Genomic DNA, 16,107 nt, shown 5'->3' on the forward strand with positions numbered 1-16,107 from the left:
GCCTCACTCACATTGCTCGTTTATTCCAGAAGAATCCTGCAACCAAACCAAGTGGTTGCATAGGCTGGCATCACTGCCACCTTAAAATCTCCATCAATGAACTTTCACAGTCTGAAAGAACCATCATCCACATTGTTCAAGATTAAGTATCCGCTCACGAGTACGCCTGTCTGCAAAAGGAGGACAATTTTTGAAAAGACAGCCCTATCAGAGCTCTAGATACCTACATTGACGCTGATGGCCTCCTGCGAGTCGGAGGTCGTGTCAGAGAAGCACAACTCCAGCAAGAGGAGAAAAAAACCCTCATCATCCCTGGAAAACATCATATTGCAACACTCTTGGTCAGACACTACCATGAGAAAACTCAACATCAGGGACAACTGTTCACTGAAGGAGCCGTACGAGCTTCCGGTTTCTGGATTATCGGTGGCAAAAGGCACGTGAGCAGTGTGATCCATGGGTGTGTCACATGCCGTAAATTACGTGGCACCCCTCAGACACATAAGATGGCTGATCTTCCAGCAGACCGACTGTCTACTGATCCTCCGTTCACGAACATTGGTGTAGATGCGTTCGGCCCATGGACTGTGTCTTCACATCGCACAAGGGGTGGCCTTGCACAGAGTAAGTGGTGGGCAGTGTTATTTACCTTCATGAGTGTATGAGCTGTCCATATAGAGGTAATTGAGTCCCTCGACACCTCAAGCTTCATAAATGCGCTCAGGCGTTTTCTCGCTGTGAGGGGCCCTACGAAGCTCATCCGTTCTGATCGAGGGACTAACTTCGTCAGTGCTTGTAAGGAGCTGAAGATTCCCTCAAATATCGACCGCTGCCCAATTGAGAAGTTCCTCCTGGACCAAGGATGCGCGTGGGGGTTCAACGTTCAACACGTCTCTCACATGGGCGGATCATGGGAGAGGATGATTGGAGTAGCACGTAAAATCCTGGACTCCATGTTCCTCCAGCTGGGAACTTCAAAACTCAGTCACGAGGCACTAACCACACAATGGCAGAGGTAGCTGCCATCATCAACGCCAGACCTCTGATTCCAGTGTGTACTGACCTGGATGATCCCTTTATTCTCACACCGACAACTCTCCTCACCCAGAAAGTGAGTCTTCCTTCAGCCCCAGTGGGAGACTGGATCAAGGACCTTCACAAGTCCCAGTGGCGCCAAGTCCAACATCTGGCTCAGACTTTTTGGGATAGATGGAGAAAGCAATACCTCTTGTCACTTCATCTAAGAAGGAAGTGGCAGGTTCCCAACCCAGACCTTCAGCCTGGAAGCATGATGGATGCTGAGTTGGTCTCGTGATTAGATCCCGGAAGTAGTGCCGTCGAGAGAACGTCGGCTCGTTTCTTTCTGCCACCTCTGTGATCTTTACAAACAACTAGCTACATTTTGTGCAGCCATAGCATCGTCGGTATGTACTCTGGCTTCTTTTAAGTTTAGTAGTCTCATAATGCCTTATTTTGGACGTCAATTGTTTGCGCTACAACATGGGAGTCTATGTAAGTAGTTGGCGTCATAAACATCTAGCAGTTAGGCTGGTGGCTTGCTGTTCATTTGTTGCATTACGCTGTCCTCTAGTGGCCATTTTGTGTCACTATTTTTGCCATGTAAAATATAATGTGTCAAGTTCATTTGTTGTTAGTACACAATAATTTGGAGCACAGTGAATTAGACTGTTGGAAGCTATTTATTTTCATATTTGATAGTGAATGCTACATTTAGTTGGTAATTTAGTTATCGGGTCATTTATTTCATATTACTGATTACGCAATATGTTTTTGTATTGGTCAGTTTCACCCTTTCAATTATCAATAAACCTGGAGTCAACTGGTCAAGATGGTCTTCAGAGGCTTGATGAGCGGAAGGTGTTGAGCTTACTGCCTTTGTGTTCAGTAAACTTTAGGAGGGCAGGATAATGACATTATTAGACACTCAAAATGTTATCCAGTATAGAGAAATAAAACAGTCAATCGATAAAAAAATCATTCATTACCTTTGGTTCTTTATCTAAAATGTGACTTTCCCGGACAGGATGGAGACTTTCTCTGGACTGATGGCTCACCGTTTGACTTCTTTGACTGGTTTACTAACCGGCCAAGAGTGGATACAAATGATGACTGTACATTGATAAACTTTCAAGGTATGAATGCAGTCTCACCATCCTTACTGTAATCATTCTCACATTATTAAGTGTACCAATGGAACCCAACCTTCTTATTTTTGAATTACAAATATGAAGAATGGTTATGTTATTCGGTCAGTACTGCAAATTGTCTTCTGATGTTTTGAAAGGGTTACTTTAAAAATGTATTCCGATACAGTTACTAGTTACCTCTTAGGAGTGTATACCATGTACCATGACAAAAGAAATCTAACGTAATATATTTCAATTAATTTAGAAATACTACAATATAAAATTTCATCCATCCATCCATCGTCTATACCGCTTATCCTCACAAGGGTCGCGGGCGTGCTGGAGCCTGTCCCAGCTGTCTACGGGCAGTAGGCGGGGGACACCCTGAATTGGTTGCCAGCCAATCGCAGGGCACCCAGAGACAAACAAACATCCGCACTCACAATCGCACCTAGGGGCAATTTAGAGTGTCCAATCAACCTACCATGCATGCTTTTGGACTGTGGGAGGAAACCGGAGGACCCGGAGAAAACCTACGCAGGCACGGGGAGATTAAGCTGAGCTATTGTTATGTTGAAGTCATATCAGCCCCAGAAGCCACCCCCCCCCCCCCCGTTTGCAATGCAATTCCCTCCCCCTCTCTCACCCTCCTCAAATCCCGCAGGTTATTCACCTCAACACAAAGCCACAGGGCAGATGGTTGCTCTCTGGTATTACAAGCAGACTTCACTTCATTGACCATTTGTTTGGGGGCGAAGCCTACTTTTTGTAGCCTACCCACCATTAGACTTTGTTGCTCACAAACACATAGACAAGACCTGGTAAAAATAACAAAAGTTAGGTTAAGAAAAGAAAAGCCCAAAATGACTTCAGGTCAGGCAGATCAAAGCACCAATGAAAGGTATGAAAGTGGACCTGTTACTGGGCCGCAAACACTGATAATAGGCGACAAAGCCTTATTTGGCGTCAAACGACTATGCAGCTGAAGGCACACAAAAGTCCTGTGTTTTGCTAATGACATGGTTTCTGATATTTCTGAAAAAGTCGAAGAAGATTGCTGCGGAGAATCCGACTGTCAGATTGGTCATTATTTACACAGGAGCATGATATGATATGTTGAAAAAACAATCAGAGAAACTGAAACAAAACTTTGTTGACCTTCTACAAAAAATGCACTCCATGAACGCAGAGGTATTGTTAAGCGGACCCCAGCCTACAGTCCAACAAGGGTATGAGCGTTTCAGCCGGGTAATGTCCTTGTCAAGATGTCTGAGAAGCATCTGTGCTTCTCATTCTGTGATTTTTATTGACAATTTTTCCATTTTTGGGGGAATGTCACCATCTTTTCCAACGCAATGGGATTTATCTTAATAAGCACGGAATCAAATTACTGACTGCCAATATTGTCAAAAGTGTGCGTCATGGGGCGCCACGTTCCCAAAACAAAGGCCATTTTTATCCGCAACAACAGATAAGACAAGATCCTGTCTCGACTCCAAAGGACCATCAAAGACATGTTGAAACTCAATCCCCCATACCCCTCCCGCCAGATTGATTTTTCCTCGTCAGCCCAAATTTCTGGGCCACATCCACCACTGGATTCAACTCAAATTTTTGAACCAAACACCACCACTGGACTCACCCCAGGACAGTACATAACCCCCGGACAATGACTCAGGTTTGACTACACAAAACCTGTTGCCTGTGAACGACTCCCTCCCAGATTTCACAGACAAGATGAAGAAGCTAGTCAATATTGGAATTCAACTGACACCACTTCTATCCCCCAGGGTCCCCCAGCTATGGAAAACATCCTGCCTGGTCCCGGTGCCAAAGACCCCCCACCCGAAGGAGCTCAACAGCTTCAGACCAGTGGCGCTGACGTCTCACCTGATGAAGACCCTGGAGAGACTGGTCCTTGTCCACCTGCGCCCCCTGGTGAGCTCCTCAATGGACCCACTCCAGTTCGCATACCAGCCTGGCATCAGTGTGGATGATGCCATCATCTAACTCCTCCACACTTCACTCTCCCACCTGGAGAAGGCGGGGAGCACTGTGAGGATCATGTTCTTTGATTTCTCCAGTGCTTTCAACACCATCCAGCCCAACCTACTGGGAGACAAGCTGGAGCGGGCGGGGGTGGCGCACCACCTCACCACATGGATCCAGGACTACCTCACAAACCGGCCACAGTATGTGAGGACACAGGACTGTGTGTCTGACGTGCTCCTCTGCAGCACGGGGGCCCCACAGGGAACTGTCTTGGCTCCCTTCCTGTTCACCCTCTACACTTCGGACTTCAACTACAACACCCCTACCTGTCACCTGCAGAAGTTCTCTGACGACTCTGCGATTGTCGGCCTCATCACAGGCGGAGATGATCGGGAGTACAGAGAACTTACTCAGGGTTTTGTGGACTGGTGCCAGCAGAACCGCCTCCTGATCAATGCGGGGAAATCCAAAGAAATGGTGGTGGATTTCGGTAGGCGCCAGCACTCTTCACCTGCACCAGTGAATATCCAGGGAACAGATGTTGAGAGAGTCTCAACTTACAAGTACCTGGGTGTTCATCTGAACAATAAACTGGACTGGTGCGACAACACAGACGCCCTCTATAGGAAGAGTCAGAGCAGACTCTTCCTACTCACGAGACTGAGGTCTTTTGGGGTTCAGGGGACACTCCTCAGGAACTTTTATGACTCGGTGGTTGCATCGGTCATCTTCCAGGGAGTGGTCACCTGGGCAGGCGGCGTCTCGGCCCGGGACAAGAAGCGGCTGGACAAACTGGTCAAGAGGGCCGGCTCTGTCCTGGGCTGCTCCCTGGACTCTGTGGACTCGGTGGGGGACAGGAGGATGTTGGCCAAGCTGTCATCAATGCTGGGCAACCGGGACCACCCCCTCCAGGGCACCCTAACAGCACTCCACAGCACCTTCAGTGACAGACTGTTACACCCTCGCTGTGCAAAGGAGAGATTCCGCCGTTCCTTCTTGCCTGCTGCTGTCAGACTCTTTAACAAGAACATTGTGTAGTCTCTACAAACTGGCGGTCATTAGTGCAATTGTGCAGTCCTGCACCTGAGCTCATATCGTGCAATACCCAATATTCCCCACTACTGTAATACCGTGCAATACTCAACATTCCCCACTACTGTTAGTCTAGTTTTATTTTTATCCAATGCTGTTCCTTACATTTCACTACAGCACTGCAGCACTGTCACTTAGAGTATTTTTTCCTCTGTACTATGTACAGGCCGAAATGAGTGTTCCTCATATTTTTTATGTAGATGTAGGTTGGTGTGTATACACATGTGTATATACACATGTTACTGCGTATATCTACATAGGTTTGATTCTAAATGTTTGCCGTCAATGTTATACATTAATGGCCACATTATGCCGCCGCCCCTGTGTGACCTATATCTTTGCTACTGTAACAATGAAAATTTCCCCACTGTGGGATCAATAAAGGCATTATCTTATCTTATCATGTTGATACCTCTTACTCCTAATCACTATTCGCCCACACCCACCCTAAGACTCACCAAACAGCTATCTACCAAACGGCTGACTCCACCAAGACTAAGCAAACCGCCACCTCCCTGCTGATATCACTCCTTGCTCATGATGAAATTTAACTCCAGTCCGGTCTGATATGCTCTGGGTCCAGACTGCATATGCGCTACAAACAATGCTTGTTCCCAGAATAAGTCAGGACCCAATGAAATTAGAGAAGCTTGTGGTATAGCTGTGATTACAAGTGACAGAAAGTCCGCTAAAGAACTGAGAAGAAATAAGTCAAGAGCTACTAATCTAGTTTGGATATCTTGTCAACCTCTGAGCAAGCCAGTGTCTCCCATTATCACTGCAAGGTTAGCTCTATTTAATATTAGATCACTTGTTAATAAAGCACTATTGATTAATCATTATGTCTTATGATCTTGACTTAATTCTCCTTAGTTAAACATGGCAAACAGAAGGTTGCCAAAACATTATGAATGAGGCAGCACCAACAAAGTTTAGGTTGCCAAAACATTATGAATGAGGCAGCACCAACAAAGTTTAGTTTCATGAAACAAATATCGCAGTGGTAAAAAAGGCGGCGTAGTTGCTTAAATCATTATTTCAGTATAAAGACATTTTATCGGGTGATTTTAATTCATTTGAATATCTCAGTTTTTTAGTAAAAGGTGATCAAAGATTATTGTTGTAATCATTTATAGACCTCCAAGACAAAAAGGCAAGTTTATGTAGGGATTTGAAGAAATGCTGTCAGTAATCTGTACTGACTATGACTACCTGGTCATAACTAGTGACTTTAACATTCATGTTGACAACAATTTGGACACAAATACCAAAGAACTTTATACTATACTTGATACCTTTGGTCTCTTGCAACATGTAAAAAGTCCCACACATACTCCAGGTCACATTCTTGATCTTGATATCTCTAAAGGTGTTGTCATCTCATCTGTTGATGTTTTAAGATGTGGCTATTTCATATCATTTATGTGTGTTCTTTGAACGGCAAATAATCCCAAAAGTTCAGTCAACCATTGTGTCTACTAAGAAAAGATACATAAACGAGGACACAAGCGATATGTTTATGAAAATTATGGCTGCCTCATCATTTGTGAATGCAGAGACTGTTGATGAACTTCTGGATAAATTTATCAGGAAAATCTCAAATGTCCTGGATGCGGTTGCTGCTATTAAAAGTAAGACCATTTCATGGCGACGTAGGTGCACATGGAGGTGCACTACAAGTGTAATGACTTTGAAATCAAAGTGCACACAGCCATATATATATATATATATATATATATATATATATATATATATATGTATATATATATATATATATATATATATGTATATATATATATATAAAATCAATGTCCCCAAATGACGCTAGTTCAATCAGCGTATTGTGTCACTGTCTAGAGCAAATTAACAACTGGATGAACCAAAATTTCCTTCAGCTAAACCAAAACAAAACAGAGGTAATTCTTTTCGGCAATAAAGAAAAGAGGATTGCTGTTAGAAAACACCTGGAGTCACTGTCTTTAGAAACCAAGACCAAGTCCGAAATCTTGTGGTGCTGATAGACTCAGACCTGACTTTCAGTAATCATATCAAATCAATCACTAAAACAGCTTTTTACCAGCCTGAAGAACACATCCAAACTGAAGAGTTGCATGCAACAAGCAGACCAGGAGAAACTTATCCATGCTTTCATCTCCAGTAGATTTGATTATTGTAACGGTCCTCTTACTGGTTTTCCTCAAGAGAGCATCAAACAGCTGCAGCTCATTCAGAACGCTGCAGCTCGGGTTCTTACCAGAACAAAGAGATGGGAACAACTGCACCTCCAAAATGCGGAAAAGGACCGGCGCATCATGGAGTTGGAAAAGAGAGTGGACGATTTGGAGCAATATTCCCGAATCAACGATATGGTGATCACTGGCTTTAAGATCAAGCCGCACTCGTATGCGCGGGCGGTGGCGGCGGAAAGTGAGCCCAGTGACCAGGAGGCAAACTCGGTGGAGCAACAAGTGGCAACTTTTTTACAAAGTAAGGGGATTGAGTTGGATACACAGCACATCGAGGCGTGCCATCCTCTACCAGTGCGCAACGAGAGACCACAAACAATCATCATGTGGTTCACCAACCGGAAAAATAAGGGGGCATTCTTAAAACAAGGACGAAAACTGAAAGGAACGGACATGGATGTGAACGATCACCTGACTAAGAGGAACGCTGACGTCGCAAAGAAGGCAAGATACCTAAAAAAACTAGACAACATTCAACACACTTGGGTAACAAACTGTAAATATTCATCAAACTGAATAGAACACCCGAAGAAGCAAAAGTACAGGGATATGACAGACCTAGATACTAGTCCTAGTGCTATTCAATGGACTTGAGACTGATCGTTAACTACTATGAATAATCAGAGCTGGGCACTTGACCCTTTTTTGCCGGTACGGCCGCGACCCTCCACCCTTGACCTGGGTACCCTTCCGGCCGCGACCCCCCGCCCTTATTCATAAACATTGTCGGGCCCCGCCCCGTTCCGCCCTCCGGCCCCCTCCCCAAAAATAGTGTCCGTGATTGACGCCGCCGCGGGAGAGATGCTAACGGCAGAAGCTTTTTAAGGATCATTAGCTCGCTAATTTACTAGTTGAACTAGTTGAATTTACTTCAAAATGCGCCACTAGTAATTTACCATTTACCCAGCTGCGTGTGCTTACTTCCATTGCGAGCCCCGGGGTTGGTTTTGTCGTATTGTATAATTATTTGGGTCCAACAAACGGCCAGTCGCATTAAACAAGTTATTTATTTTCCACACTTCCCTTCATTCACGGCCTTCAAAATAAAAGCAGACCAGTAAACCACTATGTTGTTGTTTGCTACGCAGTATTTCTGGAAGTAGAAGACACCAGAAGAAGTGTATGAACTCCACCATGATGTGGCAGCGTCATACTTGAGTGCTGCGCGCAGCTTAATATACTCCCGGACAAAAGTTGTTTTGAAACAGTTAAGTTCCAAGTCGGGGGGCGTCGCTTCAAAAAGACTTCAATGGATATTGTACCTGCTACAACCATAAAGGGATCGAGATGACTAGACTATGCATTTAATTTTATTGCCGAACTAGTTTGCTTTTGCAGCAGCAACGAGCTGCGTGCTGCATCTTCTCTCTCCTCTCCGTGTGAGAAACTGTATGTCATCGCAACATGTGACATATGGAGCGATCAGAGCAGCAACAATTCCTGATGGGTGCGTGGCATGTGGTGCAGACCTGTCGCCAACAGCACAATGCGTCGGTCACGTGCAGTTGTCGCTCGCGCCGACGCGGAAGTAGAAAGAAGCCTAAAAAGAAGCCTTTCACTGAGTAGACTGAGATGAAATTTGGCCGCCTCGCACCCACGTCAAACACATGAGGGCCGATTAGTGGGTCGGACTAAAATCCACTTCCGGCCATGCTTAGTCCAGCCATTTTTTAAAATTTATCAACCGACAATTTTTTTAGACGATTGTGATCTACAAGATATGAATAGAGAAAAGAAAACTGGGGGTGGGGTTGCTCTATATATTCACAATTCCAGCAAATCCAAAGTACTAAAAGATATGACCCTAGTAATTAATGGAAATATGGAATGCCTAACTGTGGAAATTCATAATGAAAAGAAGAGAAATATTGTATTAGCCTGTGTATATCGATCACCTAGTTGAAGCATACCACAATTTAAAAAAAACAATTTTACTCAATTGTTAAACATAAGACTTTATCTGTGGGGATTTCAATATTGATTTGCTAAATCCAACCAAACTGAAAACTATTGATGACTTCATGGATACAATGTACGGTATGCCTCTGCGTCCAACAATAACCAAACCCGGTAGAATACCATCTCATAGTGCAACAATAATCGATATCATTTTTATTAATGATATGTTTGATCTAACTGTGAGTGGACTGCTCATTTCTGACATCACCGATCATTTACCAGTCTTCATAGTGTATGAGAGTGACTACAAGAGAATTAAGGAAGATGTGCAAGCAAATTTTAACTGAATAAGAACTGAAGAAACAATGTCATGTCATGTCATTTTCCAAACCGCTTATCCTATACAGGGTCGCGGGGAGTTGCTGGAGCCTATCCCAGCCGTCAATGGGCGAAGGCAGACTACACCCTGAACTGGTCGCCAGCCAGTCGCAGGGCACACATAGACACTGTCACTGAGCGGGAATCGATCCCACGCTGCCCGCACACAACTCAGGCGTGTGTACCACTACACTATCAGCGGACCTGAAGAAACAATTAATAATTTTAATAGCTGTCTAATGCTGCAGGACTGGAGCTCAGTCTACAGTCAGATGGATGTAGATAAGGCTTATGATAACTTCCTTGAAAGTTTTGTATAACCAAAGGAATACAAAATGCTTGCAAAAAGAAAAATAATATGTATAAAATGTTTGTTAAATTAAAAACCAAGGAAGCTGAACAAAGATACAAGGTTTATAAAAGCAAGCTAACAGATATAATCAGAGCTAGCAAGCAATTGTATTATTAAAAAAAGGCTATATGACAATAAAAATAATACCAAGGGAACCTGGAATATCCTGAACTCTATAATAAAACGTGGTTCATCCAAATTCACATATCCAGAGTACTTTGAGGATGAGCACGGTCCTAATTACAACATGACCGACTCTGTCAATAATATCAATACGTTTTTGGTGAATGTTGGCCCAGATTTGGCAGCAAAAATTTCAGATTGTGGTACTGTTAAATATGGGGATGTCATAATTAGTAATCCACAGACCATGTTCTTGACAGCAACTTGCGAACAAGAAATAGTTGACATTAAGTGCATAAAAGTAAAAGCAAACGATGTACAGACTGTTACGATATAGATATGTCATTAATAAAAACTTATAAATAATATTTCAAAACCTATCATCTATATCTGTAATCTGTCATTCAAAACAGGCAGTGTTCCAAAGAAAATGAAAATAGCCAAAATTATTCCGGTATTATTACAATTTCACAAATTATCGGCCAATTTCATTGCTTCCACAGTTTTCAAAGATTCTTGAAAAGTTCTTCAATTCCCGTCTAGAGAAATTCCTAGTTAAACATCGTATATTAAATGAAGCCCAGTATGGCTTCAGTGCAAGTAGAACTACATCAAAGGCTCTGATTGAAGAAATTGAAGAAGTATTTGTTACTTCTTTGCATTGGATAAAAAGTTAAAATAAAAATTTGATACCATAGATCATTCAAATTTACTCAATAAACAGGAGAAATATGGGATCAGAGGAATAGCTGGGAACTGGTTAAAAAGTTAATTAACTGAACAAACACAATACGTAAAAATGGGTGAACATTTATCTGGTAAACTTGGTATTGCTTGTGGTGTCCCCGAGGGGTCAGTGCTCGGTCCTCAGCTATTTAATGTATACATAAACGATCTATTTAGTGTATCGAAATTATCCAAATTAATATTGTTTGCAGATGACAAAAATATATTTTATAGCAGTGATAATTATAATGAACTCATGAGTGCAGTAAATACAGAACTCAATAAAATTAAAATGTGGATGGATCATAATAAATTAATTCTAAATGCCAAAAAAACTAAAGTTTTGATATTAGGTAGCTATAAAAGTAAACCAGAATTGACAATACAAATAGATAGTGTACAAGTAGAAAATGTTAAGGAATATAAATTCTTAGGCGTAATAATTGATAAGTTGTCATGGAATGCCCACATCAGACACATAAGAGCAAAAATTTCCCAAACTCTCTCAATCATGAATAAAGCAAAGCAATTCCTAGATCATGATACTCTCAGAACATTATATTGTTCCTTAGTACTCCCATATCTCACCTATTGTGTCGAAGTATGGGGAAACAATTATCAATGTTCCATACATCTTCCAAACCGCTTATCCTATACAGGGTCGCGGGGAGTTGCTGGAGCCTATCCCAGCCGTCAACGGGCGAAGGCAGACTACACCCCGAACTGGTCGCCAGCCAGTCGTAGGGCACAATGTTCCATATATCCTTTATTTATATTGCAAGAACGAGCTGTAAGGATTATACATGAGGCTCAATTTTTAGCACACAACTCTGTTTATTCAATCAAAATTACTGAAGATTCATGACCTTGTGAAATATTATACCTTATTAATCTTATTTAAAGCCTTTAGTAAATCGCTACCAATCAATATAAAACATTTTTTTTTTCCGACTTAGAGTACTTATATAAGCGAGGCTTTGGAAATTTTGTACTACCAAAGTGTCCTACTATCAGGAAGAGTGTTTGTGTGTCTGTATGTGGGGTAAAACTGTGGAACAGTTTGGACCTACACCACAAGCAATGCCAAAACATCTATAACTTTAGTGTCTTGCAAACGTATGGTCTGGATACAGTACAAAGAGGCCGGGGCTTAGCATTAACTGCTCAGTCACTGGCTCTTTCTTACCATTGTTGGTATGTGCTTGTTGTAGTTTATCATGTTGGTATATATTATTTCATATATTATATCATTGTTGGTATGTAACTATTGTTGAAATATACTATATTTTTAAATTATGCAAACGATCATTTAAATGGGGACTATATGTAATATATTGTTCTCCATTTTTTTCTAATGTGTTATCTATATTAGTAGGACTTATATAGGTGTATAGGTGTAACTTAATCATTAGGGAAGTGAGAGATTGTATAGTTTGTAATATAAATGTGAGATGGGGGTGGGATTTAAGAAGGTTTTCCTCTTCCCACTTCTTTTTTGAGCAGCATGTATAGAACGGTTCCAAATGGTGACCTCCTGTTTTTTGTTTAGTTTATGAACTTCTTTTGTTGGCTTGCTCAAAAACAAAACAAACAAAAAAAAACCCACACAATTTTGATTCGTACTCATAAGAAAAAAATTCCAACCCTCACAATTCTGATTTGTACTCACAGGGAAATAATTAAGACACAAATTATTACTATTACGGATACGAATCGTTAATCACACGTCTTTTTGACAGCTATTTTAACTCCATAGAAAAATAGGAAAAAAAGCCACCCTACCAAGTGAAGATCAGTAAAGTTAGCAACAGATTGACACATTCAGAGTTGTCAGTCCAATAACGTAATAACGAAGCATCATTAAAACACAAACAATGCTTCTCTCTAAACAGAGTACTACCCTCATTTACATATTTTCACATACAAATAAAAATTTAGAGGAGAGTCTGTATCAATACTCATCAATTGGCCTCAAAAGTCACATCACACATCTGTAAGGATCGGGGAACGGTGTTGAGGAGTGGCGGACCCAAATGCAGTAATGTGAGACAGGGGGTAGGTTTAGGTGTTTTTAATAGTACGTGACTGGAGAAGCGGGGCTGGACGTGACTGGAGAAGTGGGGCTGGACGTGACCGGGGGAGTTGGACTTGACGTGACCGGGGGAGCTGGACTTGACGTGACCGGGGGAGCTCGACTTGACGTGACCGGGGGAGCTGGACTTGACGTGACCGGGGGAGCTGGACTTGACATGACCGGGGGAGCTGGACTTGACATGACCGGGGGAGCTGGACTTGACATGACCGGGGGAGCTGGACTTGATGTGACCAAGGAAGCGGGGCATAGCGTACTAGCGAGACCGAGGAAGCAGGTCTTAACATGACAGGGAAAACTAGGCTTGAATTTATGAAACATAATGAAATGGAAATCACACCACAAGGTTATACACTGTCAGAGACTCACCAAGACACAGACAGACTGGGACAAGCTGAGACAGAGACACTGGCACTTACATAGACAATGACCCAACAAGGACTGAACAAAAATTCGAAACTTAAATACAAGCATACTGACGAGACAACAAGAAACACCTGGACAAGCCACACGAGGTAGAAGCGAGCTGACTGGCCAACACTAGGGAGTGGAATTCACACAGGTGGACACAATAATCACTGATGAGACAGACACAGAAACACTGAGAAAAACCTAAAACTAAAAAAAACAAAACCAAAATAGACCAAACATGAAAATATCGATGGGAAATACCTGCTTATATTGTAACTCTTATATTATGAAAATACATAATTTCTGTATTTTACAGAAATATTTGTTGTTAGATACTGCTCAATAACTTCATAACAGTACAAAATTACCTTCCAAAATCACATCACATATTGATGGGGACTACCTGCTTATACTACCTGCGATTTTGGCGCAGTGGTTCGATTTTGCTCAAGCTTGAGCAAAAAGGTGGCGAGGCAGCACGTCCCAGGCTCAAGGCTGTGCATCCCATCCCAAGTCCAGCACACAGCCGCATAACCCTTATTCCAATGTTTGCAATGATCTTCCTACTCATTTTTTTTTCTGTAGTATATATTTTCAATTTTAGATGAATGAATTAAAGAATGAATTAATAAATAAATAAATGACTAGAATTACCATAATGGTTTATTTTGGCGTGCTGCAAGTTTAACCGCAAGCTTAATTGGACTCGCCGACCGACGGCCGTTTAAAATTAAAGACGGACCGGCCTATAGACGGGTACTATTTTGGATAATGGATAACGAATAACGGATGCTCAATTTTTAGTAAAATGCCCAACTCTGATAGTTTACCCCTGCTTTAGTGCAGGTGGTTTGGATATTGGTTTGCACAATCCTATGCCGTGATTTTAGTTGGGAAATGCTTCACGTTTTCTCTGTCTCTCTGCTGAAAACGTTTGGCATCTTCTAAAACAGGATGTGTCGTGGGGATTTTCTTCTTTGTGAATTCAACTACCGCTACTTTCCACTAAGGTGCCCGTGCAGCCATTTCAGGCAAAATAACCCCCAAACTTACGTGAAATGTTCATTTTGAAAAAGTAGTTGTTTTTGCGGGAAAGTTTAGGTGTTTAAACAAAGTTGCGGGAAAGTGCGATTTTGCGGGATTTTCTTAATTTTGCGTTAATAGTTGCAGAGCTGGGTCCCGCCTATTTTCCGTCTGCGTATTTAATCAAACCACGTGGTCCCAGTCGGTCTGAGTCAGCCAAGCGACGTTGAGAATGGACTTAACATGTACCACGTCACACTCAGGTGCCGCAGTTCTGACACGCGGCCTAGTAATGAAAAAATGAAACAGTGTTGTGTACCTTGCGGTCCCACAGACGTAACATATTGTTTTTATTTCATCGATCACGATGCTTTGCGTGTGTGTCTGTTTGTTTTTGTTTGATATTTTTTCTTTGTTTGGCACCGTCTGTGGTACACTAGCCTGACTTGTACGGGCAAGCGTGGGATCGGTTCCCGCTCAGTGACGGTGAATAAAATGGTGTTGTATTGTATTGTAAGATGAACCAACTGGGCCGTTTATTTTATGGAGCATTGTACAGTATTGGTGTTGCCTATAAATGTGTTTCTTAAAGTGGGGAATGTATTCACACACATTTCTGTGGGGACACCAAATGTTACGCCATGTTTGAAAACAGTCAATTCAACTCTATAGCGGAATACAATTACATTTGTATACCAATTACATAATGCCGCTAATTTCCAATCCTGCATATTGCAGATTGTCTCATTGTCTGTACAAGAATTTGGTTATATCATACTTAACCATTCCCATGAATCTCTTTTTACTTACAGATCAATTCTGGACCGATATCCGATGCCGTGTCAGGAGATCTTTTGTTTGTGCCATTGATTTGAAACATCGCAAACAAAATTAGTCTTCCAATCACAATGCTTATAAATGGGTTTTCCACTGTTTTGATGATTGCTAGTATAAAGCAAACAATTGTTCACAATTGTTCAGTTGTTATTCATAGTCAAACATACTTGGGCACTCCAACTAATAAAGCAATATCTTTGAGCATGTCTTTGTGTGTATTTGCTTTTCTCTTCATTCATTGTAAGAGCTTGACATTGCAGAGTGAGTCAGTAACATCTAGAGCAGGGGCAACCCAAGTCCGGTTGTTGAGAGCCACTATGCAATCTGTTTTAAAGCGGAAGTGAACCCAAATATATTTTTTTCAAGTTCCCAGCAGGCCCACTAGTTGAAATACGGCATTCTGATTAATTTCCCGTTTGTGGAATATAAGTTAAGCAGCAAAATGCACTCGTTTTTAGCCATCTCTCGGTGCGGCCATTTTGTCTTCTGTTGACTGAAAATGACATCACAACTGCTCACAACGACCAATCATGGCTTACCTGTATTCTGAATCTGAGCCATGATTGGTCGTTGTGAGTAGTTGTGAGTGCATTTTGCTGGTTAACTTACATTCCACAAACTTAAAATTAATAAAAATGCCATGTTTCAACTAGTGGGCCTGCTGGGAACATATTCTTGAAAATAATATGTTTGGGTTGACTTCCGCTTTAAGGCCTAGCTAGACCAAGCCAACGTCGGAGGCCGTGAAGCGTCGTGGCGTCTGAATGCGCCGTCTGATTGGTGGAGTGA

General features: G+C 42.1%; 1 protein-coding gene across 2 annotated transcripts in view; it reads left to right on the forward strand.

Moving 5' to 3' along the window:
• Positions 1-15,522, forward strand: part of LOC147139410 (galactose-specific lectin nattectin-like) — a 45,072-nt gene extending 29,550 nt beyond the window's left edge. The window contains exons 3-4 of one of the 2 annotated variants that reach the window (XM_086046110.1): positions 2,045-2,153; positions 15,294-15,522. In XM_086046110.1, the coding sequence (XP_085902236.1) occupies positions 2,045-2,153; positions 15,294-15,376 (192 nt within the window). In that variant the 3' untranslated portion in view covers positions 15,377-15,522. The remainder of the gene's footprint in view (positions 1-2,044; positions 2,154-15,293) is intronic. The other variant, XM_086046111.1, reaches the window with a different exon arrangement.
• Positions 15,523-16,107: the final 585 nt, after the last annotated feature.

This window comes from Filicampus tigris, chromosome 11 (assembly GCF_054856515.1).
Source record: "Filicampus tigris isolate MCC_2025a chromosome 11, RoL_Ftig_1.0, whole genome shotgun sequence".
NCBI classification, from domain to species: domain Eukaryota; kingdom Metazoa; phylum Chordata; class Actinopteri; order Syngnathiformes; family Syngnathidae; genus Filicampus; species Filicampus tigris.